Source organism: Copadichromis virginalis, linkage group LG1 (genome assembly GCF_057382275.1).
Source record: "Copadichromis virginalis isolate Kocher_CV1m ecotype Utaka linkage group LG1, C_Virginalis_male_GT1.1, whole genome shotgun sequence".
Taxonomy (NCBI): domain Eukaryota; kingdom Metazoa; phylum Chordata; class Actinopteri; order Cichliformes; family Cichlidae; genus Copadichromis; species Copadichromis virginalis.
Window position 1 is genome coordinate 26989776 of NC_140618.1, and position 26942 is coordinate 27016717.

General features: G+C 41.5%; 2 protein-coding genes and 1 long non-coding RNA gene across 6 annotated transcripts in view; 2 read left to right on the forward strand and 1 right to left on the reverse strand.

Annotated features, from left to right (window-relative positions):
* Positions 1-26942, reverse strand: part of pcdh9 (protocadherin 9) — a 200820-nt gene that overhangs the window by 21731 nt on the left and 152147 nt on the right. The window lies entirely within an intron of this gene.
* LOC146718875 (uncharacterized) lies at positions 16596-18573 on the forward strand. The gene is made up of 3 exons (XM_085464436.1): positions 16596-16693; positions 17100-18324; positions 18381-18573. Exons 1-3 carry the CDS (start codon positions 16636-16638, stop codon positions 18571-18573), a joined length of 1476 nt encoding a protein of 491 aa, XP_085320562.1. The 5' UTR covers positions 16596-16635.
* Positions 18792-19886, forward strand: LOC146718876 (uncharacterized). Its single transcript, XR_014920477.1, has 2 exons — positions 18792-19624; positions 19710-19886. It is a non-coding gene; the product is annotated as an uncharacterized LOC146718876 (long non-coding RNA).

Sequence of the window (26942 nt, forward strand, 5' to 3'; positions counted from 1 at the left end):
GGTCTTAAAGACTTCATCTTTCACAGATAGACATGGTAGAGGAGGGGGAGATAAAGACAGAATGACAGAGATGAATCTTTCCAAAGTTAACAACAGCGCAGTGGCAGATAATTGCAGATGCAGGCGTGCTGTTTTTGCAAAATATCTGTGCATGCTCCCGAATCCTACACATTAATTTAATAATGAAAAGAACAACCCACAAAAGCCCTTAAGCTGTGCGTTCTTACTCCACCAATGGTTCTTCATTCGTGCGGGTAACCTTGTCATTACTTCATCACCTGGCCTTGATTCTTCCCTCTCTTGCCTCTCCAGTGAAATGAACTTCCCACTCAAGTCAGGACAGCAGAGTTACTCATCAAGAGCAAAAACTTGTCTGTTCAAAAGACACTTTACACATACCGTATATATCCTCCTCCTCAGCCTGCCTACAGGTGTTCTCTAAAGCATAAAGGACAAAGAAAATTATTCATACTCTCCTATAAAACATATGTTTGGTAGTAACACACAATAATGTGTATTCACAGCATTGCTGGGGCATTATGGCTATAATATATACGCTCTGGATGATGCTTGAAATGTGTGCAATTCAATAGTATAAAGTTATTCTGGCCATAAATTATAAATGGAAAAATATATAAATGCAAAGAAAAAAAGCATTGATATGTATTCAAAGTTGTATTAAAAGTTAATGCAGTCATGAATGGTGTTTTGGATGATAGGTCAAAAGTAGGTTTGTCACCATAAAAAGTGTTCACAGGCACTCTGTTTAGACAAGTTGAAAGAGTAATTAGGAGTAAATGGTATAACATTAGCTTGCGTCAAGGCCTTTGACACATCTAATTGTGTTTATTTAAGGACTTGACCTCTCGGCTCCAGGGAAATTCATTAGAAGGTGAAGCTGCCTGAATATCCAACAATGAATGTCAAGAGTTTGTAAAGAACACAAGATTTTGTATGGTTGCAAGAGGCGGAGGGGCTGGCGTAGACTGTTTGGTGTGTAGATGCAGTGGGGTGAGGGGAACAATCTGTACCAGTTAATTAGCACACACAAGAGGGCACGTCTAAATCCTCCCCTTCATCTCGTGCCACTACAACAAGACCTGCTAGATTAACCTGCACATAACATCATCTCAGCCAGTGGGGCTGTCAATACACCACAATGCTGGACATCTTCTACTTAAGTAGGAATATACACATGCAAAAGGAGTATAATTAGACTTTAATAAGAGCAGGCTGATGTGTTATACTGCCATATCCAGTTCTTCTGGCATTAGAAGTTATCCATGAAATGACACAAGCTTTGTTGCTTCACATTTCTTTTTTCTCTTTTTGTGAATGATGATTTATTTTTATGTGAGTGACAAAGAAAAAAGTCAAACTTTTAAATTCAGTGAGGAAAACATGAAGAAGGATTTAAAACTGACATTGTTTTAAAAACCCGCCTTTATAAATCATGTGAGGAGGACAAAATCACAGTATTTAAATAATTGCAGTACATAGCACATTACACTCCAGGTGGAAGCACAGTATGCTGCACAAAGCATAAGCTACCACAGCAGTTGCAGCAATGAAAGCAGGTTCACCAGTATTGGTGGAGACCAGTCTCGGTACAGTAGCTCTCGCCTACGCCTCAGCTGCAAGGAATAAATGGTCACAGTGCAAACCATTTAGGAAATGGCAATGGCACTGCATTAAAGCACTGCATGAAAGTGTGATGCCGGCAGTACCACTGCATGAAACTATTCCACATTATGTGAAGCAGCAGCTTCTACAGTCTTTCCTTGTTTCTGGGAGATACTAAAGAGCTGGGCCAATAGTGACACACTTTAGGGAGACAACCAGTGCCTTGTTTCCACTGAGTCAGCTGACCAATCACAACAGACTTTAAACACAATGCAACAAAACAGTAGTCTAGAAAGTGAAAAAAAAAACCCTAAAGTGTTAAAAATGAGCAATTTTTTGAACATTAAATTATGTAGACCTCAAAAAATTCATTCAGCAAATGAGTATAACATTCATACTCAACTTGAGACATGTCATATAATTTTTTAAGCACAAATATAAATAATAAGACGGTACATTCTTGTTCTATTCAAATGATACTGAACCTGACAAGGTAACAAAACCGCACTGGATTCTTTGACATGTCCAAATTGCGAGATGCATTTAATTAACTTCTCTATTACTTTGGCAGCATCACAAATTATCTCAGTGTGATAATTAACCTAATACCTCCCAATTAAAGTGATTCTAGTATATTAGCCCTGGGGAAGAAACTGCATCTAAGCTCTTTGCACATTTTATTGTAATGCAGCGGCACTAAAATGCATCAGGTTACGGCAGTAATATTTATGGGCTAATTAACTCTTTAAATCAATGTCTTTATTTAGCTTTTTTAGCTAAACCTTCCTAAAAGAATACTTGTTTAGATAATGCAACTTATGGTCCTTTTCACTTCCTTTAACGTCTCCCTGCTCAATATAACCTCCGCTTTAAACTTGACAAAGCACATGATCAAAAGTCACTCTCTTTCATGATATTTCTGGTCCTTCTCTCTACCGCCTTTGCTCAAAGTATTTCTCTTTCAAAGCATACATCATCATGCTCGAAAACGACTCCACTTTTTTCAATAAAAGATAAAGACCATCTTATTACCTTCCCATTAAGAACATAACATTTTGTTAAATGGACTCCTATTTAAAACACTCCTTCGAGCTCTGAGCCAGATTCAATGAATCTCAGCTGCATTTAATCAACTCTGGCTCTGCTATTTCCACATAGCCTTTTCATGATTAAGAAGAATAAAAATTCATAGTATTTGATTATTCCAAGTCCTAATTCAAAGAAGAGTCAAAGTCCCCACAGGGTAATCTTACATATATCTACATCCACAGTATGAAATATCAATATAATTTCCATTTTAGGGCAAGTGGAAGTGACACAGGTATCAGATATAAAGCAGCTCTCTCCCTTTTCTCACTCTCGTTCTCACATGCAGGAACACACACTCACACAATACAAGCCTGGGTGCACAGAACCAGTCACATGTGTTTAGTAACACACCGTACTCAGTGAAGTGGAAGGGATTCACACACATGTGTCGTGGGTGTGTGTGGTGTGTAATGTTTTTTTTTTTATTTTTACCAGCCAATTCACATTAGTCATCTTGGGGTACTTTACATTTTAACACAGTTAGTGCTAAGACAGTAATATGTTGCATTAATTTGACACTATCTATCAATCCAGAATGATGCATTTATATGTGACGCCTTTATATTCAAGACAAAAACATTAATTCCACATAAAAAAAAAAAATGTGAGAACAATTGGAAAGGCTGATAGCAGAGGTCATTTGGATGTAGATTTAAGCACGCTAAGCCCATCAACCCAGATCATGAAGACTGTGAATAACAGAGCTTCTGGCAGAAAAGGTTATGAACATTGAAGATGCTTTGTAAATAGCAAAAGTGCTGCAGCACTAACAGCTGCATCAGCTGTTCTCTTCCAGACCGCTCTTGTACCCAAGAGAAAGGTCACAGTGTCCCATTTTAAGAGCCTTAACTCCAAGTGACTCATATCAGAGTCCATCATAACTGATCATGTGACACCCCAGGCAGTAACTGGCAGTTGTCAACATCAGTGAGTGCTTGTCATTTACTCAATTTCAAGCCTTTCCTGTGTTTTTCCCCTTAGCCTGTATCTGCAAAACATCTTTATGTGATAACTTGGGCTTTAATGTTGAAACGACCTCAATTAGACCAATGTGATCTTAGTCCAGTAAAAAGAGCAGTCACATTAATGAATTAAAGGTAATAAAGGATACATCTCAAGTACTAACTCTGTGTGTTTCTTAAAACCTTCTCATATAATTTATAGCCTCATCCTCTAACTGACTTGTAGATAAAATGTGAGGATGACATCAGCTTTGTTCTAATCATGCAGCGATATGTTCCCCTGTTTTATATAATGAAATTTGTCAGGAATAAAAGGTTCTATGATACAATATGTTGGCTGTTTTGCACCATGCGAACAGAATTACTTCTTCCATTTTGTCGTTTCTGGTGCTGTTGTTTTAAAGTGTGCAAGTGCAATCTTAAAGCAAACATCTGCCACTTTTACGCACCAAGAGTTGGGATGCTATCCAAAGCACATATGGCCCCCCTGATAGGGTAGGTTTACTCTTTGTCTCTTCTGTAAACCCATCTGCTGCTATGTTACATCATGCCTTTTTGTACACTTCAACTTTATTTTTTTTTTTCCCCAAGCAGCCATTTTGCTACAGTGAAGAATGAGAATTTGTTTATGTTTTTATTTATTTATTTTAAGCAAATAATTGCTTCAACAGTTGAATTCAAATTTGGAAGATACATGAATGTTCATCACAAATCAAAGTATGTGCATGGATATGTAAACGGAGCAGCAGTAATTCTGATACATTTAGTGTGCTTTTTATAATAAAGATCAGCATCTGATGCTAGCAGAACCAGGGAAGGATAGAGAGTTTTTTATTCCAATTTACCGAGCTAATTTTGAAGGGCCTAAACTCCACTGTTGTATCATTTAGCATGCGTTGAGCATATCATCCACTGCAGCAAATAATAGGCATCAAAAGGGATAGTGCTTCATGTGCTTCCATTCATTATATGATATTTGCATATTGTGTGACACTACATTACTTTCAAATTAGTTTCAAAATTAAAATATGTAAATTAGTAACCACATCATGTTTGACGCCATCACAACCCCTAATGGTCATTAGTGCTTGTGACTCTTTTAGCTTTGTGACTCCTGTTATGTGTTTCATTTTCATATGTTAATGTGGCTTACTTTAAATTAGCCTAAGCATTTAGTTATAAAACCACACAGACACAGACACACACATATATCTATATATACACACAACATTTTTGGTATTGGAAAATTTCTTGTACACTGAGTCCTGTTGAACAATCAAGTTGGAGTAGGATCTGATTGCACAGTTCACTCTCCGTGGAGTAAAAAAGAGAAGGATTACATTCCACTACATGGAATCTGAAACCAGCAGCTATAAACAATGAATGACAGGTAAAACTGGAAATCTTGGCCTGGATATTTGTTACCCACTATTCCTGATAGGCAGGCTCAAATGGAATCCCTGTAATATTGGCTGATGTGATGTGATATGAAATAGTTTATGTATCTAATAACAGAGGTGGGACCAAGTCATTGTTTTGCAAGTCTCAAGTAAGTCTCAAGTCTTTATCCTCAAGTCTCAAGTCAAGTCTCAAGTAATGTCAGGCAAGTCAGAGTCGAGTCTCAAGTCACTGGTGTAAAAGTCCGAGTCAAGTCACAAGTCTGAAACTTTGAATTTCAAGTCCTTTCGAGTCTTTAAAAAAAACAAACGAAAAAATAATGTTGCAGTTATGCTAAATGTAAATATTAGACCATGTAATTTTAAAATCTGTGTTTTTCTCAACACATACAAAATAGTGAACTTAGAAAATATACACAAATTGTGAAATTGCACCTCTTTAAAATGCAGCTCAATTAAACCTAGCTCCAAGAATAATTTTCACCGACAGTTCTGAGATAAGCTGCATGTTATTCTTGGATGCGGTTGTAGGACCGGCTTTAAAATCGCATGACAAAAATATCATACACATTAAAAAAAACTGTATCACCAACGTAGCCTGTACAACATTTGCTAGTTAGATGAAGTCAGCTATCTCATTGTAGCATATTTATATGCATATTTATAATCATACGGTTCTTGGAGTGAGTGCACACACTCATGAAGTTTAGTAACTTCAGGTCACTGCAACAAGCCCAGGTACAGTTTACCGACGGATGGGTGCAGGACCTTGAAATGCACCGTGTAGAACGAAAGACCATCGTACGTATCATAAGTTTACCAGTCTCACAAATCGTCTTCATAAATACACATTCCTTAACCGTTTATTAATAGGACCTTTGAGCTCAACGGTAATTAATTAGCAGTGGAAATAATTTCTGGTACCCATCACAGAAATGTAGCAGTGACAACAATATTGTATGCTGTAATCGTACTGGGCAATTAGTGATACAAAAAACCTGTTTTATCCTGTGAATAAAAGTATATGTTTTTGTCAATGTACCATAATAACAGAAGCGAAACGCAATATTGTGTCAGGACAATTCACTATTTATGCACAATAAACAAAGGAGCATAGCGCGACCATTTCTGCTCAGCGCCAGACTTGCTTGTAACCTATATCACTAATTATGTTATGAAAATGACGTATTAACTACTAAAAAACACTGACCTTCGTGTAAATGCTTGGAGCAGACTAACCTGTGAGCTGGAGTGTTCTGGGACGTTATATTTGCTCTTTGAATGGCTGCAATCCAGTCGCGTCTTTGTTACTTCGGAAACATGGCTCGAACAATTTCTCTTCAACGACGTAATCCGATAACAACCGATCTCTTTACCCGTCGGCTTCCCGTGGCTGTCATGCGACCGGCTATTGTAGTTAATAATACAACAGCTTCTTGACATTTTTGTGTTTCTTTTTATCGCTGTATAACTGATTTTAATTGAAAGCCTGCGTGCGCTAGTACCGCTTGCCACGAGTTCCCAGAATCCTTTGCGGTTCTACCCGTGAATGACGTCACATTTTCAATCTCTATATAATATGCATGTTAAATTTTATATTTGGGGTAAAATATCAAGTCTTTTCAAGTAAACCGGTTCAAGTCCAATTCAAGTCCCAGGTCATTGGTGTAAAAGTCCAAGTCAAGTCACAAGTCTTAGAACATTTTTTCAAGTCAAGTATAAAGTCATAAAATTAATGACTCGAGTCTGACTCGAGTCCAAGTCATGTGACTCGAGTCCACACCTCTGTCTAATAATGTGGAAAATTCCCAATTTTCTTGGGAAAATTTGTTGTCCCAAGAGGCTGAATTACAAAATAGCTGAAGCGTTCCTAATATTAATCAGATCAACAATTCTATAATAATTCTAACTAAAATGAATATATGGAAACACAAAACACTTCAAGTCTTCGTTCAGACTCTTACTTTATTTACATATATTTTCTTTCCCTGCTCACATCTCTTCCTTTATGTGGCCCACGCAAACAAATAGCTATTGAAAAGGGTGACAGCTAATTAGTAAATGACTGCAAAAAGTATAGCTTTCATCATTGCTTTCCTTTCATTTATGAATTTTATTTGTTTTTACATAGTGCCACTATATTATATTGAAAAATAGGGGAAGATTAGCATTGTCAGTGTGGATTTGTTGTGGCAAAACTTAGACAGACTTTGCTCACCATAGGCGTGAACAAAATAAAAACAAAGTTCAAATGCAGTTGTCAACCAATAGGAGCATTTTAGAGGCATGAAATAGAGACAAACTATCATATTTTTCTTTCTTGCATTGCTTGCAGACGTATCATTAACTGAAACTGCTGGATGCTGTGTGCTCTGTGGTTCACTCGCTCTCAATCCTGTGCGTTAGTAGATGCTCCAGTGTTTTTAGGGGAGTTCAAATGAGGATTTTTGACAGCTGTAGGAGCCCCAGAGCAAACAAACAAGAGATTGGAAATGGATTAAGATTTATTTATCTATGAAAAACAGTTACCAACAATTGATTAAAAATGTTTCGACTCAATTTGTTGTTCTAGCCGTAACAGACATATTAATTTGCCTGCAGTGTATGATCTAGCGCCATTGTGCAAGAAATAAAAGAACTGGGCAATATGTACCAGTGATGCAATTTTTAGGGACTGCATTACCATTTATTTACCATGTATTAATAATAATAATGGTTGATGCTGACACGCTTGTGCGAGCATTTTTTGATAAGGATGATAATGACCAGGTTGGCCTTGATATCCTGTGCCTTCAGTGAATTCTCCAAATACACATTGTGTTTTATTTTCAATTATGTGATTAATATTTAATTTTTAATATTGTTTTGCATTAATTGTTGTTCTAATGGAAGCACTGTGAAGCCCTTTGAGCTCAGGATGTTTGTGTAGCCCTCAGCAGTGATTAAGGACTATCCAAATAAGCCCTTTGCTTTGTAGGGGTGTGTGGGTGTATGCCAGTGAGTGAGTGACATAGGAACTTGCACTGAGCAAACAGTGAGTGTGTGGTTGTTGTTTGTGAGCTTTACTCTTGCACACTCTCTACATTTCCTTATTTTTTTGAGCAAGATTATGTTGTAAAGTGAGACTTTTATGATAACTGGGACTTTTATGATCTCAATATATTTGTGTCCAAAGTATCTGTAAGTATCTTGGGGTTTACATATATTGCTGGATGTTGTGGTGTTGCCATTACTGCCTCTGGAAAATGGTTTTAATCTGAGCAAGAGAAGCCATATTTGCTCAGATGTTAACAAGAGCCACATTAGTTGTTGAGGAACCAGAACATACTGATAAAACTGGACTACAGCAAATAAGACATGCATGGACTGAGAAGATAATATTGATTTGACAGCTGATCACATGACAGAAGCTAAATGCAAAAATAGGGGACCTGCAGCATCATAGAAACCAATCCAAAGAGCATGTATCTGCCACTGCCACAGTTATCATAGAAACAATAAGATGAAGGATACATGCAGTGAGAGCCTCCAGTGGCAATGGGTCTTGTGAACAGAGTGAAGTTTTTTTTCTTTTTGTTTGGGAGGGGGGCATTTTGTGGCATTTTGTTATCATACATCTGAATGGTCTAGACTGTCAAAGCTGTCAAAACATCTGCCTTTATAGAGTATGTCCTCATACTTGATCAGCTAATCATGCAATTTCTTAGTTGCCACTGAGTTTGATTAATTCCCAGTATGGGTGTAATTATTTTTTTCATAGGATGACATAGAATTCTATGAAGCGTTTCCTTTTCACATGACTTTATGCCCTTCTGGTCATCAGATACCCAGCTAGCAAGACGAGGAGAAAGAAGCTGCTGATGTCAAGACAGGAAAACTCACAATGCACAGAGGTTTCAACCATGAGGCAGGAATGTGTCAGAGTCACGATCCAGGATGAAACGAGGAGCATCCGTGAAGTAATCAGCAAGGTGGTCTGCTACAAGAGTGCCTCAGGCAGCTGAAGACAGATGGTCTGATAAGAAACAGGAGCAGGAAGAATCACGGAAGACGGTGCCCCTCCATGTGATGCCCCACTGACAGATTGAGAAGTGGTTGACATCAAGAAATTCTACCAGTAGCTATAAAAGGCTAGCATAAGGAGAGCACAGAGGCCCTGATCATGGCAGCAGAAAAACTGCCCTAAGCTGCAAATCCATAGAGGCAGAAGCCCACCATGGCCTACATGACCCAAGTAGCAGGCTGCGCAAAGGTGGACTGTCATTAACTGTCGCAGGCACCATCACTGTTTGTGTTCATAGACAAATCTAGACAGACATGTAAATCCAACAGAGTTTCAAAGTGATTTTGTTGTTTGAATTATGACAAATCAAGATGTAGTCATTTTGGTGTCCTTGCTACATTGTTACTAGATTTGTAAATTAATATAATTTTTCACATCATGAACTGGTCTTGGAGCAGTAAGTTCTGTGTAGAACGTTTCAACACAGACGGGCTTTACGCGTTACAATAAATGGAAGATGCATTGGACAGAATGCATTGTGGACACTAATTTACAACTGTGTGTATCTTTATAGCGGAAATGTACACATTTGTTCTTCACTGGGTAATGTAGGCTCGAGGGAATAAATACATTTTGATGTGTGATATCTTAAAAGCATTATATAGCCACAGTAAATCTATAATAATCTGACATCTCAGGCGGGAAAAATAAATTATACTTGAGGTTTTAAGGAGATCTTCTTGAGGAGATTGTGTTTTCATCCCATAAATTTCACATACAGTGTCTGTCACATATTTGTTTCTATTTCTATCGTGTTCAAAGCCCTTCTTGTTCTGTCTTTTATTTTGATTTTTAATTAAAAAAAAAAAAAACCTTAAAAATGGAAACAACTCTTCACTGCTCTTAAAGTGAAAACAACAAAACAATGAATTGACATGAAAAGATGTTTGTTTGGACAAATAGGTGAGTATACCAGTATTGATATATTGGTTAAAATATTTCTTTAGCATGCATGCCTGCGCCGTTATTTCACCTAACCTGAAGCACAAACCCTCTCATTAGTGGAATTTGCATTTCATTATTATTAGGCTTTGTGCCAGAGTGAGAAAAAAGTGCAAAGAAACATGATCGTATGTCCATACGTGGCTCAGTATAACCACCATGGTGATCAGGCTTCATTCCTGTTCACTGGTATTTTTTCTTTTTCGATTACTTCACATACAAAGCAAAGATAAATATCCAGCAAAACGATCTGACAAAAGCTTTGCACTCAAAATCCTTTAATAATACTTAAAAATAGACAGACATACATGTCCAAAAAAGAAAGAAAAATAACCGCAGACAAACATATTTTGGGGTGATTCAGCACTCCATTTGAGCGTGTGAAGACTCAGCAGCATACCAACCAGCAACACTGTCATTTCATCTGTTTTTTGTTTTTTTGGATTTGTTCCCTTCCTCACAGCAGGTTAACTGTCCCCAGACAGTGAGACTTGGCTCTGCTTCAGGGTCTACAGAGTAGGGACACTAGATAGACAGACAGGCCTTGTATTCAGGCAGAGCCGATAGGCCTGGCAAGTGTGTCCTGTTTGGCATTTAAAACACCTCCGCTCACTCTTATGTCGTGGGAGAAGTGACGAACCTGACAGGCTCAGTCTCTTGGGAGCCACTGGGCCTCTTTCCAATCTCCCTGGGTCAGTGCGGGGGTGAGACGCCAGTGAGGAGCTCCTGGCTAGAAACACTAATTATCATGGCTGCTTGCATTTAGTAGCACTGTGTTCAGCACTAGGTAGTGTGCACCTCCTGGTCACGCTGTCAGATACCTCACAGGACTGGCTCTAATTGTGGAGATTGTAAAGCTATGGGTGTTTAGGTTCAAGCTGCCAAAGGCAACTCTCTGCATCACTGACTTATGTAAATAAATGGGTAAACAAACAAGAATTTAATGCCACACCCCCAATTTACTGCTGCTGTTGATATTGTTTGTACGTGGTGTTAATAATGGTCCTGTTTTTAATTTGTGTGGAATCTTTTGATTGGTGGATCAGGGAGCGGTCCTGTCACAGATGGTGCACGTACTTACACCGCACTGCTGTGCTCTCACTAACACACACAGTAATGCCTCTGCCCAAACTCATGATAATTTAATAAATGCCTGAAGGCAGAGTTTGAGGCAGTGGACAAATATAAATATTAATTAACACACCAGGGACCCAAGTAGTGTGTGAAAACTTCTCTGCCTATTGGCTGCTGCCATATTAAAGGAAACTCCGGTCAGATTTTTAATGTGGTTGAGAATATGGATTAGAACTTCAAACATTAACTTCTAAAGTTAACATATTCTGATTTACAGTTGGAACTCGATGTAAGCTGCTGTAAGGGCAACATGCTTAAAATAAATCAATTAAAACATTTTAAAAATGGGTGGTTGACTTTGAGGAGTCAATACGTATTCTTTGACATGCTTTATAATGTGTAACTCACTAATGATAGTTACTCGTCAAAGTCTCAAACCTCTCATCTCGTGGCACGTGATCAATGCAAAGAAAATTATGGAGTCATCGTATGGAGTCCTTCTGCATTCTTTTAAAGACTCTGAGTGTTTGGATACAGAGCATCAACAGTGTGCCTGTGTGGCAGCTTTGAGGGCCCCTTAAATCTCTTAACTCCTACACTGTCTGACTTTTGCGTAGTAAAACTGAGGGAGTGAGCAAGTGGGATGTGTGACAGCTCGTGCTGAAAGAGGTGGGCTGAGTCTTGACATTTCTCATTTCCTTCTACATCGACGGCAGCCCATGCTAGTCATCTAAACAGCTGTCACTCCCACAGTGTTATTGATTACAAAGGTCTCCGAGTTAGTATAAGTGCTACGTGTTATCTAGTATGTAGTACTGAATTTAATACAGTTGGTGTATTTTAAACACAGGAATCCGGTGATGTGAAGACCTGGGATTAATCTGCAGACCATCTGCACACTGTGTAGTTATCATAGTACAGTTTTTAAGGTATGTGATTAGGAAAGAACAAAAAATGAAGAGCTGTATAAAGGCCACAGCTCGATAAGCACTGATGAGAAACACGGCTTCTAGACATAATCGTTAAGGTCGCATAAAATGCAGGTAGCAATGTAATTTCACTGCAACACGCCAGTATTTATCAATTAAATTAAAACATTTCATAAGTTTATAACACACAATGCAAATAACTCTCCAAACGCTGCTGGCGATTCCTCCCTTGAGTGAAATCCCTGCCATGTTACTTATTCAAGCGAATTCTCGCGTGTAGTCACAAAAGAGCCAAGATAACATCAGCTGGCAGGCTAAACTTGAACTGAACACACACACACAGAAGCTCAATTACTCAGCCTACACCACAGTAATAAAAAAACCCTAATAATTAAAAAAAGCGATCTGCATGATTGATGTAGGTCAGATTTTCAGGTTCAATTTAAGGGACCGAGTTTTCAGTCCAACATGGTGTAGTCTATGATGTAGTTTTGTCAGTGGAAAGGCTAAGACATCAAGACATACATTATAGGAATTTCTTCAGTGATTGAGACAGCACTGGACAGCTGTAGTGACATACATGCTCAGCTGAGTTCTTTCATGTGTGAATTACAAAGCCGTAGACAAACAATGAACTCTCTCATCTCTCATAAGGAGAGTGCTGAGGTGCCAGGTAGAGGGAAGAGAGATGGGTGTGAGTTTTTTCTGCCAACTGTCTATACTGCCTTACACTGAACCATCACAGTTTGGCACACATGCTGTAAACCTCTTTTTTTTAAGGGAATGTCTTATACAATAAATGTTATGGCTACAAGTTGGCAAGGAACACTTGTGGTTTAAATCGCCTGGTCAGCACTTCAACTCCAGCAAAACTACTGTGTAGTACTGACTGACTGATAAATCTATGACATAAAAATAATACAGACAGGGATTCTAGGGAGGAGAAGCTAAAGGTGTAAAAGTTGAGTAGAAGTAAAGGATAACACAGGGTAGCTGCTTTAACAAAACATAGGTACTGTAGTGTATACAGTAAAGTTTGTCCATATTTGCTGTAACTTAGACATGGAGCACATTAAACGGAAGAGAAGTGTGTATAGCAGAATGCAGAACCTACTTAGCTAAAAACAAAATCTTCCAGCTTAGAGGTGACCAAAATGCAAATTACAGATCATTTGAAAATGTGAAAATGTATCCAAAACTCATTAGTTTTTTAAAAAGAATTTCCAAGTGAGATGCTGACCATTTTAAAGTTAAAAAGTTTGAGTTTAGTCCCTTAAGGATTGCCCTCTGTAAATCATAGTGTAAACTCCACTAAACACTTTATCTGAGTAATGCTGTCTACCATGCAAAATTGCAGCTTGTAATGGAGGATAGATTAAATGGAATCACTCTCACCTAGTGGCAAATTCCACACCAGTAAGCAACAAATGACTTGCCAAGCTCTGGGTGACATTTCTAGGGATTAGCTCATGATGTTAGAGGTTGAGGCAGGACCCAGTGGGAGGGGCAGTATCATAACATACTCCGCTCTAACAAACACACATATACTACCTTTTATTTAACTTATATATATATATTTCTAATAAAACCTCTAAATCCTACAAACTAATTTAAATAATTAATTCAAAGCACATTATTGAAAAAGCATTGTGCTGGAACTGACAGACCTCTTCCTGTACCTATGCATTTCTACTGTATGTATTCACTGTCAGCTTAAGTGTAAAGCCATGGATGCAAACTGGAACAGATGAGAAAATCAAAAATGTGGCTTTTTTTTTCAGAGGATCCTAACCTACAATTACTTACTGGCTCCTGACTTTATTTTTAGTCAGTAACTGATTGCCTTGTTCTGTATGTGTGTCACCAAATAAGTGTGCCTGTATCGCAGCCTTGCCTCTTGTTTTGTTTCATAAGGGTAATGCATGCAGATATGACATTGCATTTGTTTATTTTCCATTTCTTCTTTCTTCAGTCAAGTTGGGTCTTGTACTTCAGAATATTCCTCACCTTTGTTTTGACCCTTTGCCTTTAGCGCAACAGTGTGAACTGAGAGAGGGGAAGTGAAAACAATGCAAAGCTACCCTCTAGCTTCTTATACAAAATCAACTATTAATGCTGATGATGGAAATGTGGTCTAAGTAATGATGAGCTGAGGTAGGTAAGGAAGTGAGGATGGACGGAAGCAGCAGGGATAAATGAAAGGAAGCAGTTGATGTGTGGAGTGAACAGAAGAGAACGTATAGGGAGGGTGTTGCACCTCCCCTTCAGCTTGGAGTATACACATAAAGGCAATGACATTAGCTGAGTCAGAATACCGTCAATCAATTTTCGGTCTCCTAGAATTAAATTACAATGAATTACATTTAAATGGTCAGCTTGGGAACTATAGGATCCCTTTAGACACCTCTAATGTGCAAAATCACTATGATGAAAGGTTGAACCACAAAGAGAAAATCTTTATCCTAAAGGTTGTTTTTATTTACCAATGACAAAACACCACTACCAGTTCTCTGTACACTTCAAAAACATGAATGTGCATTAAGCATCTTAAAATACAGCTGATCTGAGTTTTCTTTTACAGTTTTACAAAAAATGTAAAATGTGGTTTGTTTGTTTGTTTTTTTCCCCACATTTAAACTCTAAATGTACTTTATAATAAAGTGGCCTCGTTTTCATTTTTATATGATATATTCTGCAATCAAGGACCATGGACAGAAATTTTGCACAGTACAAGTCATCATATTGTCATCACATACACAAAGTGAAGCCAACCACAGAAAACCTCCGTGTTTAGCTGTGACATTATTATGTGGCAGAGCTCGCTATTGACCACAGGATTTGTCAGTAGTGTAGGTAAATAACTGAATCAATGATCCATTCCAGGCTGTGATATATCAGAATTACTATACATTCACTTATACTATCAACCGCCATCGCAGTGTCAGCCTGTGGGAAACTCTGCCTTTATTCTTTCGCTGTGCTATTGTCGACGCAGAGAAGCTCTGAGTGTTTGCAAAAATTTCTCTTCTCAAATCTGCTTTATTTTGTCTATGACCTTTTCCCACTTATCGCTTGCAGTATCAGTATGCATTCTACTCCTACAGTGATTACTTCTCACTCTGTCAGCTCACCTTGACTTTACCTGTCATCCCTCTGTCTATTTTTTTTCTCACCTCTTATTAGTTGTGCCTATCTGAGTCTGTGTTAAGTACTCATCTTTCTGTCTCCTTCTCTGTCACACACACACACAACTTCATCAGCTATTTCCTCAACTATTAATTCATTATTTCGTTAAATATCAATGAAAAAGAACCCAACACAAACTGAAGAAAAAAAAATGTTAATCCCATTCCTCATACGGCAAGCTTTACCTTTACTTTAAAATCATGAAAATATTGTCCTAAAAGTGCTAAAAACTATGAATGCATTTGTAAACATTCCAAATTAGAGCAATACTCCTTACTAGTACATTAGTTTCATGCTTTTACCAGTTTGTATGACACAAACATCATCATTCACACGAATATAGGAGTAAGAAGTACTTGAACGTTTCTTGTAAAACAAAAAATATATATCTAAACCACTATTCTGTCTGAAAACAGAATAAAATGCAGCAGTATCTACCGAATACCAAGAGTAAACATGTTGTCCTCTATTGCCGTGAAGCCCCTGTCAGCCTGTCACTAACAAATATGTCACCTTTGTTGACCCTTAATTGTTGATCTGCCTTCAGCTATTCAGTGTCATTTTAAATACTTGAGTGCAGCAGTGAGATGCATCATGCTACCACACTGTGTCAAAATCAGATCAACAGTCCCTGAGATTGTCACGGACCCGGCTCTGGAGGACTCGGGGGTCCGTGACCAGTTTTGACTGTTGTTATTGTTGTTAGTATTATTATTATTTGGTGATGTGTGTTTTCTCCACAATGCTGTGTTAGTCTGTGTCCCACTCGTATGTATAGACAGGGTGTGGGTGTATACGTGTGTATGTCTGCGGGTGTGGCTGGAGGATGGAGCCTGATGGGTGTGGCCCTGCGAAGGACTGGCCACACCTGAAGTTCCTGCCACACCTGTTGGTGATCAGGGCTCGTCGGGGGAGCTACTTAGGAGAGTGTTGGAGCTCCCACCGGCGCGGGATCATTGAGTTATCGTACCAAGTTAGTGTGTCAGCATATGTCTGTGTTGTTCGTATATGCCCGCCGAGGGTTAGTGTTGATGGCTGCCTCTATGGTTTCCCTGCAGGAGGAAGAGTGGTCCAGAAAGGCAGCACGCACGGGGTGTGCGGAAACACAACAGCGGGGAGCACGAGCACTAGCACAGACGTCGGAGGGAAGCACGCACACGGGGTTCAAGGGAGCAACGGGGAGTTATTGTGTTTACAGTTTTTCACTGTGAATAAAGAGCACTGTTTGCATCGCAGAGTCTGCGTTTTGGGTCCTCCTTTCCCCACATCCCCACGGTCTGCCAACCAGACCGTGACAGAATGATCCCGCCAACCACCATGGACCCAGCAAACTCAGGAGTTGCCACGGAGGAGAGATCGCTCACGCAGCTATGGGATTACTGCCGGAGCGTAATCCAGGCTGTAGACCCACACAAGAGACATATACAGGTAGTGTTCTTTGACAATTATCTCTCATCCACTACCTTCACCATGAACTTTTTGGACATTAACAACCTTAGGCTATTGGTCACTATTTTACGAGAGAGCTCTAGTTTTGATTTATTCGGCTTGGGCAGTCCGAGCAAGGAAGGTTCGGCTGCTCACCTAGAAACTCTAGCCGCTTGGTTTTTTGCGCATCGGCGGAGGACTTTCCCGTCGATGCTTGTGGCACAATTGTTTGATCCTCCATTACAGAAGGGATGTCGCACTCGCCATCATCACCCCATTACACCTCAACCCACTCCTGCGGTTTCAGTCCGGTCAGCTGGCGACGGACCGACAGCACTCATTACCGCAGTGAGTAAACCCGACTCATTTGTTTCTATTACTCCTGTCATTGAAAATCAAAACACAGATGAACAGCAGAGGACTGTTTCCGTACACCCGGCCCCGCCTTCACGGAGGAGAAGGCGTCCTCGCAAGCAGCGTTCAGCCACCTCTACACTCACTCCTGTGCTGGTCGAAGGCTCAGGACCAGCGGCTCTGGACGCCACAGTGAGTAAAATGGACTCTGCCGGTGTCGTAAATTCCCTTCCTGTGAACATGGACATAGAGACTATAGCCACTACGGCAATTAACAATGGAGAAACTGTAAGAGGTGTAACTGAACTCCCAGTGGGGATTTTTGGACCACCGACGGACGAATGTGGCCTGAGTGCTAATGCTGGGGCAGAATTTTGCATAGACAGCCCTGAGGTAGTTAGCTCAGAGTCGGTGGGGTCCGAAACTGTTTGCTTTACCTCCAAAAACTCAGAAGATGTTCACTCTGAGACTGTGAGCTGGGAGCTAGGGAGTTCACAGCATACAGACCCAGATGACTTTTTGGCTCAGTCTGGCCATATGGAGACAGAGGTTCTCCCCAGGGCTTCCCCAGAGGCCGAACTGGAGGCCTCAGTTGCCTCTGGACCCCTGGAATTTGTTGAGCCAGCTGTAACATTCTCATCCTCTCCACCCTTCATAATAGCCATATCACCCTCAACTCAGTCCGCTGCCCAGCTAGTAACGGAGTCTGCTGCCCAGCTGGTGACTGAGTCTTCAGTCCGGTCAGCCTCTCACCTTCATCCTCAGTTGGAGGTCGATATGCCTGCTGGACCACCTCTGCCATCATTTCACCCGTCTGTCCCTGCATCGTTGGCCAGTCCACCGGGAGCAGCGGCCGCACCATCATCACCTCCTCCCTCTGCAGCTACTTCTCCACCAGAGTCCCATCAGACTGCAGCGACCGCAGCACTCTCGGCTTCGCCATCTGCATCACCTACTCTACCTTCACCTTCCCCACCTGCAGACACCGCATCACCATCTTCACCTCCAGATCGACCGTCAGTAGCTGTAGCGCAGCCGGAGGTGCTCAGGGTGCTCGGAGAGCGGGAGGAGCCCGCACCGCCAGCTGTGGAGCCCTGCGAGCCGGAGCAGGAGCCCGGTGAGCCGGAGGAGCGGCTCAGCGTGGCGGAGCAGGAGCCCTGCGAGCCGGAGCAGGAGCCCGGCGAGCCGGAGGAGCGGCTCAGCGTGGCGGAGCAGGAGCCCAGCGAGCGGGAGGAGCTCGATCTGCCCGAGCCGGAGCTCAGCGAGCGGGAGCCGGAGCTCAGCGAGCAGGAGCAGCTCAGCGAGCAGGAGCAGCTCAGCGAACCACCAGCAGAGGAGCTCGGCGAGCGGAAGGAACAACCGGCGCTGCCAGCCGAGGAGGAGCTCGGCGAGCCGAGGGAGCTCTCGCTGCCAGCCGCCGAGGTGGAGCTCTCGCTGCCAGCAGCCGAGGAGGGGCCCTCGCTGCCAGCAGCCGAGGAGGGACCCGCTCAGCCGGAGCCGGAGGTCAACGAACCAGCGCGTCATGAACCGTGTGCCACACCTCGCTGTTGCTCACCGGAGGAGCAGCGCCGCCACCGGACCCGAGGCAGGCCGCCTGGGGAGCAGCGCCGCCGCCGTCGGACCCGGGGCAGGCCGCCGGAGGAGCCGCAGCGCTGCTACCGTCACTGGATCCCGGGCAGGCCGCCTGGGGAGCAGCGCCGCCGCCTTCGGACCCGGGGCGGGCCGCCGGAGGAGCAGCAGCGCCGCTACCACCTCTGGATCCCGGGCGGGCCGCCTGGGGAGCAGCGCCGCCGCCGTCGGACCCGGGGCAGGCCGCCTGGGGAGCAGCGCCGCCGCTACTGGGCCCGGGGCTCGCCACCGGAGGGGCAGCAGTGCCGCCGCCACTGGAGCAGTGGCAGGCCCCCAGAACCGTTTTTCTGCTGTTGCCGGACCCGTGGCTGCCCGCCGGAGCTGCAATGTCGCCACCATTGGACTCGAGGTAGGCCCCCTGAACTCTTTTGTTATGTTGATGGGCCGCCTGAGACTGTTTTGTGGCATTTTTTCTTTTTGTTGCTCCGCTGCGGGATGCGCGGTCGGACTCTGGGACTGTGACCATGGGGGGGTTGTTTTCTTTGGGGGTTTTTGCTTGTTTTGGTTCTGCCCTCCGTCCTGGACCTCCCGCCGCCCGCCCTGGGTTGGTTGTACTGTTTTTGGTTTGTGTTTTTGGGTCGTCAGGAGCCGACCCTTAGAGGGGGGGTACTGTCACGGACCCGGCTCTGGAGGACTCGGGGGTCCGTGACCAGTTTTGACTGTTGTTATTGTTGTTAGTATTATTATTATTATTTGGTGATGTGTGTTTTCTCCACAATGCTGTGTTAGTCTGTGTCCCACTCGTATGTATAGACAGGGTGTGGGTGTATACGTGTGTATGTCTGCGGGTGTGGCTGGAGGAAGGAGCCTGATGGGTGTGGCCCTGCGAAGGACTGGCCACACCTGAAGTTCCTGCCACACCTGTTGGTGATCAGGGCTCGTCGGGGGAGCTACTTAGGAGAGTGTTGGAGCTCCCACCGGCGCGGGATCATTGAGTTATCGTACCAAGTTAGTGTGTCAGCATATGTCTGTGTTGTTCGTATATGCCCGCCGAGGGTTAGTGTTGATGGCTGCCTCTATGGTTTCCCTGCAGGAGGAAGAGTGGTCCAGAAAGGCAGCACGCACGGGGTGTGCGGAAACACAACAGCGGGGAGCACGAGCACGAGCACAGACGTCGGAGGGAAGCACGCACACGGGGTTCAAGGGAGCAACGGGGAGTTATTGTGTTTACAGTTTTTCACTGTGAATAAAGAGCACTGTTTGCATCGCAGAGTCTGCGTTTTGGGTCCTCCTTTCCCCACATCCCCACGGTCTGCCAGCCAGACCGTGACAGAGATATTGTGCTTGACACATGGGGGAGCAAACAAATAATTCAGCACCTCTTATGTTTTCTTGCATTTGCAATACTTTAGGACTTATTTTAGATCTGACTCATCACAAGCGATGCCTGGCAATTTATTGTATTTACATGTTGTATTTACATAGAAAATGTCAAAGTGGTTCTAGCCCAGTAACACTAACCTATTTTAAACTGACATTTACAAGCATCAAATGCTTATTGGATCATATATTATAACTGTATTGTTCAATTATGCTTCATAATGTGTTTCATATTTGGTGAAGTAGTAGATGTGTGGAAGTTTTGTACTCATAGTACAAAAAAAACAGATTATCATTATAAGAAATTAATATCTTAATGAAACCACACGCAAATTACTTTACAAAAAAAGGATCATAAAATAACATTTTGAATGCAAATGAAGGATCATGTGGGCCATTCAGTCATTAGATAAGAATAAAAAGAAAACAACTTTCAAGGTTCTACTATCATACTAATTAAACAAGTAGGTATATAAAAGATAGTTGTCAATTGAACCTGTGTTTGCTTCACGTGTTAATACTGCACCGTCTAATGTGCACCTGGGAATTTTTTATTTTTTTAAATGTAACGTTCCAAACATCTGCCAGAGTTCTCAGTGTCACAATCTGAAATCTAAATTGGTAAATTTCTGCAATTAACCAGGAGGCATCAGCAAGACTCCTAGTGGAGTTTTCCAAAAGCTAAATATGCTTGTGCCATATGCTTCACTGAGAAATTCACTGTATCCCCACCCACGCACGCACGCACGCACGCACGCACGCACGCACGCACGCACACACACACACAGAAACACAGTCTTCCTGTAGAATCATGCAATGCATACGGTTTAAGATTCCATCCCATTTTGAAAAGATGTCTGAAAGGATTCATCACGGTGACAGCACCACTTCAACACATTTTTCAGTTTGTCAGAAGTCTCTTTCTTAGCACTTGTTCCTCACTTCTCCTTGGTGTCCTCTGGTGTATTACCCTGAGTCCCGCTCAAAGCGCACAGCAGGGGATTAGTCCCTATCACAGCACTCACTACCCCCAGATCAGTTCACCAGGGTTAAGGTGCAGCTTTTTTCTGAAGATACCGCTTTTCTTTGGGAGAATTCTCATAGTGACACGTTAAAGGAGACCAGTCAAAGTGGAACATTAATGCTATGATAACCTATTTAAATTGCATTCCTATAAATACTCTTTCTATTGCACACTTTTGGTCTGTCCCCCCTTCCGTCTCTTTAACTCTTAAGGTCTGTAGGTTTACATTACTCCATTACACTCTAGCAAAAAAACCCACAATATTTAAGATTTATATTCTAATATATATCTCACCTAATATATATTAGGTGAGATATATCTTTGATATATATTTATATATATATCAAAGCACTGTGGGATCTGGACTATTAAATGTGACAGCAAACATCAATGACATGGGTGAAAGACAAATAGAAAAATCCAACATATGGTCATGTGAAAGAGTTTTCACAGGACTGCAGACTCAGTCCTGCAGATTAGCACAGACTCTGCAGTCCTGTGAAAAACTAAGCACACGCATATTGCTTCCATAGAATTAGGAGAGTAAGTAGCAGCCAGGTGCTGGTAATCAAATCCATTTGATTAATTGATCATTAACATGTCCGAATACCTTTATAAAAGCAGAAGCAACTTGCTTTTATAGCAATTTTTTGGGCAATTTAATGGTCTGAAGCCAAAGGCTTACCAGGAGTGGACATTCCAGCAAATTCATCAAAGTCAAACCATGCAATACTCAAAGAAAATGCAAAAAGTCTGCATCTCAGACTTATTCATTGCAGTGATTTTCTCATCATGGTCCGACAGATCTTGTGCTCCTTCCGTTTTTGTCCTCCACCTGCTTTCTTCTTTTTCCAGCAGTCTGTTAGTCTTTTCTCATAACTTAACTTTAAGTCACTTGAACCACAGTAAGTTTCTCAGGGGAAACATTATTCAGCGTCCCCATTATTTCAGCCCAAACATCACATTTTAGTTCTTTTTTAATGGTTGCCGCTCCTGTAGAAATACTTCGGAAAGTTGCCCCTTTTCTGGCTTTCTCTCTGGACCTCAGACATAATTATCTTATGTTCTCAAGTCAGTCTTTCTCCTACTTTTCTGCCTCAGTGGTGCCGGCTTCTCTCTTACATTGTTGGTGCTTTCTCCACCTCACATTCAGATAAGCATGCATACTATCTGTATACTATCTGGCAGCACAGCAATAGTATGCAGATGCTTGATTGACTGCTCTTATTTACTAACATATGGAATTTTGTAAGATCAAAATTGTTGGATGTTTCTATATGCATGAAATGAGTGCCACTGTCTTTTGAGCACACAAGAGGAAATGTACAGTCATGTCTGGCAAAAACCAACCACAGCAAATAAGCTCACCTCATACCAACTGTCGAATACGCTAGTTGAGGGGTGGTAATTTGTTCTTGTTTTGAATCCACGGGACTTGGGTATTGTGCAGTCATTGAGTTGACCATGGACTCCTCTGTATACAAAAGTATTCTAAAGTCAGATGTGACTTTATCTGTCTGACAAGTAAAGTTTGTTCAAAAATTTGTCATGCAACCGAAAAATGAAAACAATCAAGAAGTTTCAATGGCTCAGTCCAGACCTCAACCTGAATAAAACGCTGTGGGAGGACCTGTGCTGAACTGTGCATAAAGGAATGACGACAAACCTCAATGAACTGAAGCAGCATTTTAAAAAAGAATGGGCCAAAATCTGATGTGAGAGATGAGAGACATCAGCGAGAGACTGATAATACCCTATTGGTTTAAAGGTAATTCTACAAGCTACTGAATGAAAGGCTGTACCTAAGTTCTTCAATGAACCTTATATGTCGACTGATTATGTATGTAAACAAGCACAAATTATACATCGGCATCTGCAAGTGTGAAAACATTAGCTGTGACAGTCCACATCTGTCTGCAATATCAATTTTTTCGTCTTAAACTTTTGGGTGCTCTTAATTTTCCAGGAACTCTCAACTGATAATTCAAGTTTGATATTTATTTTTGTAACTGTCTGAAAAATGTGTTTTTAGCACATTTTTACAATCTGCTTATATAGAACATCACATAAGGTCTTCTTATACGAACACCCAGTGTCCATGCTACTAACATTAACATGTAACATTAACTTTGCTCCTAGCTCAGGGTTTACTTAAATATTAATAAAATTATAATGCTGCCTGGTCAATACAACACAGCAAAAATGAATTACATTGAGTAAAAGCCATGCTTCCTATATGTTCATAAGACCATCATATTCAATAAATAGGCAGATGCACATCTGTGCATACAGTCAAATTTCTAAAATGTTTTATCAGATTCAAACCTTTCAACATTTTCATCAAACGGCCATGTCTGTCAACTTCTATATACTTGTCTTGGCCATTATACACCTTTTAAAATTTTGCTTCATCACTGCAGTGTAACAGCATATTACAGTACATTTCCTACAGAGAAATATTTTCACAAGTTTGTGATCAAACTTGTGCAGTCAGGCACATTATGCATGTAGTGTGTTTGCTAGTCTTGGCCAAGCATGGAATGCCAGTGCTTCCCACAGCTATTTAACTGAAAATACCTTTTAGGTTTGTGTTTTTCCAGCCCCTCACAGACATTTAAAACTCTGCCTCTCTGTGAATATTGTGAATATTACTAAATTCTTTTTTTTTTATATCACTAGGTATTCTTGTAGCAATCTGGCATGCCAACTTTTGCCCAAAGCATTTTGATATATTGTGATAAGCTCATGTCTCAGGAATCCTAAAAAGAGATCAGTGGCTACAGAAATGTGATAAAATAGTTATATTCTGATTTTGCTTAACTGTGAGTATGATATCAGGGTAAGTCAAAAAACTCTCAAGCTTCTTGAAAACATTCACTTTTTCTATATTTTCTATTATCTACACAAACAAATGGCTGACCAAGCACTATGACTTGACTAATACATACACATAAATATAGTTGCCAAGAGTAAATATACTTCTACACTGATCAGCTACGATATTAAAATCGTCTGCCTTGACCTCAAGACCTCTAAAGACATACCGTTTTGTCAGGCATCTAGAAGTTAAAAGCAGATCCTTTTAGTCAGTCTGGCTATTCCATTGGATCCCATATTGTAGATGCTCAATTAGATTGAGATCAGGGGTATTTGGAGGCTAAGGATACACACGCTACTGTGCCATCTGGTTCAATTGCAGTCAGGCACATTATGCATGTAGTGTGTTTGCTAGTCTTGGCCAAGCATGGAATGCCAGTGCTTCCCACAGCTATTTAACTGAAAATACCTTAATTAATTGACTTAGTTTTTAAGTCTTATTCTGCAAAAGGGCTTTTCAAGAGTGGGAGTTTTAAGCATAATGTGAGGACAGCCAGTGGGAGATCAGAAAGTGGGGACAATCGAGACTTTGCAAGGAACATAGGCAATTGTGCTCAGGAATGGTACACTTCTGGGTACAACAAATTGAACTCTTTGACATATTATTGAGACCATTTTTGAACAAAATTTGAAGCATGCCAAGAATTAAATGTGGTCATCAAGAGTGTTTAGGCTGGTTAGATTTATCATTATAAAATCCACGAATGGTATAACTCAAGGCTTCCTGCCTGAACATTAACCAGAGCATCATACCACCTCCACCGACTTGCCTTCCTATAGTTCATCCGTCTGTTTCTTTTCAAGTAAATGATCATGAACACAAGACAGCAGGTCACCTTTCTGGGCTACAATAAGTCATCTCGGGGATTGAATAACGCAGTCTGCCTTCACTGCCCATGCACGAGCTTGACCCTTTTGGTGGTTTGCTAGCAGTCCTTTCTAGGAACAGGTTCTTTCACTCCTCTTTCAAGAAGCCATCTATGTCCACTGTGAGCGACCATCTTTGAACAGAGGTGGGGGTTTACGACACCAACTCTCTGCCATCTATAATCCAGTTTTGAGATCCCTTCCCAGACGCCTTAACGCCCACTCACATCCTGGGCCATCTGACCTCAGGAATTCGCATGATAAGGTGGGGCCAGGTTTCACAATGAAAACACCCGAAACTCTGGCTGATTGGCACCCACACCCAGTTTCACACCTTGGCTCAGGCGATTAGAGGATCATCAGGGGGTCCTTTTGTCCCTCCGTGGGGGGTTACTCCCACTAGGTTATATCTGGGACTCTCCACCATTTGACCTTAGAACTGAAGAAGCTTCTCGGATGAGAGGTGAAACGTCTTCAAGTAACTTAAAGAAGTCCAGACGCTTTTCTTTGCAAGCTCCTTTGACTACGATGACCTGGATGACTGAGAACCTTCACAGACACTTTCTAGGAACACTTTTTACTGGTGCAAACTTTGTCTTTAATTGCTTATGTTTTACCAGTCAGTGGTTGCTGGAGTACTTTTCTATGCTGTGGTGTGCTGGGGGAGCAGCACAGCAAAGAGGGACTCATCCAGGCTGGAGAAACTGATCAGGAGGGCTAGCTCTGTGGTCGGCATGAAGCTGGACACTCTGGTGACAGTGGCAGAGAAAAGGACATTAAAGAAACTGATGGACATTATGGACAATGCTGGGCATCCTCTGCACACGGCCATAAACAACCAGAAGAGTCTGTTCAGTGACAGGTTGCTTCTCCCCAAGACAAGAACTAACAGACTTAAAAGCTCCTTTGTCCCACACGCCATCAGACTGTTTAACTCCTCTCTGGAGGGGAGAGGGAGGGGAAACAGGAGGACAAAGGAGGGGGGAACAACTAAGCTGTAGTGCCTCTTCACCTCACTGTACAATACCTTGTGCAATACTTTTTGTAAATAGTCAACAGTGCAATAGACTCAATACTTGAAATGTGCAATTCACTTGTATTTTTATTTTTTATTCCTATTTATTCTATTTATCCCCTTTGTATATTTTATTTATATTTGTCTCTGTATTTATATATGTGTGTGTGTGTGTGTGTGTGTATATATATAACAGTTCTGTAACTGTAACTTTGGTCGTTGCTGTGCTTTTTTTGGAAGTCGAATTTCCCAGAGGAACCCACCCGAGGGATTAATAAAGTTCTATCCTATCTTATCTTATCTTATCTTATATCTGCCAATTTTTTGTGCCTATCTCAACAAATTACAGAACTGTCTAGCTGATGCCAAATATATTCCACCTTCGAAGAGCTTCATAACAAGGTGTTTTTCACTTCACCCTTGGGTGCTACTGCTGAAATGTTAAAATAATTGAAATATGAAAATGCTGCTACGCAAGGGATCAGACAAATTACGAAAAAAATATATTTTTGGAAAAATTCGATAACACAAAATTTGTTGTAATTAGCCACTTTACTTTTAACAAAGACAATTGTCATTCCCAGCAGTATAATCCAATAGACCTCAGATTGTCCTCCTCCCTATTGTGACTAATCATCTGCATAGAAGATGCTCTTCATCAGCCCTCCCGTCTGCTCACCCTAGCTGTTGGCACCGGCTGCCATGATAATGACTGAGGCTACTCTGAGACTATGTTTACTAGCTGACAGCGGCACCCTGCTCTCTCTGTATGCTCCAGCAAGCATTTCCATTTAGCTCACTTCTGAAGCTCCTGCCTAATTTCTCTTTGGAGACAGAAATCCTTTAAACCCCATTGTATCCCGGGGCAACATATTTACTGAGGGCTGGCTTTCCAATACCTGAGAGAGATTAACACTGCTCCCTGATTTATGAATCCATGCCACCCACCCACAGGCTTGGTCAGGGGCCCTAGCTACTCTACCCTGCTACTTCCTCTTCTCTCAATGGGATTTAGGAACACACAAACACACACTTCCCTACATACGGCAGAAGTGGGTTTAAGGGGAATATGCATAGATCATCTCTCTGAATTTCCCCCAAGAGAAGAAAAAACAGAAATGACCTGGGTGCAACTGGCTGTCTCGTGAGTCAGTTAACAAGGT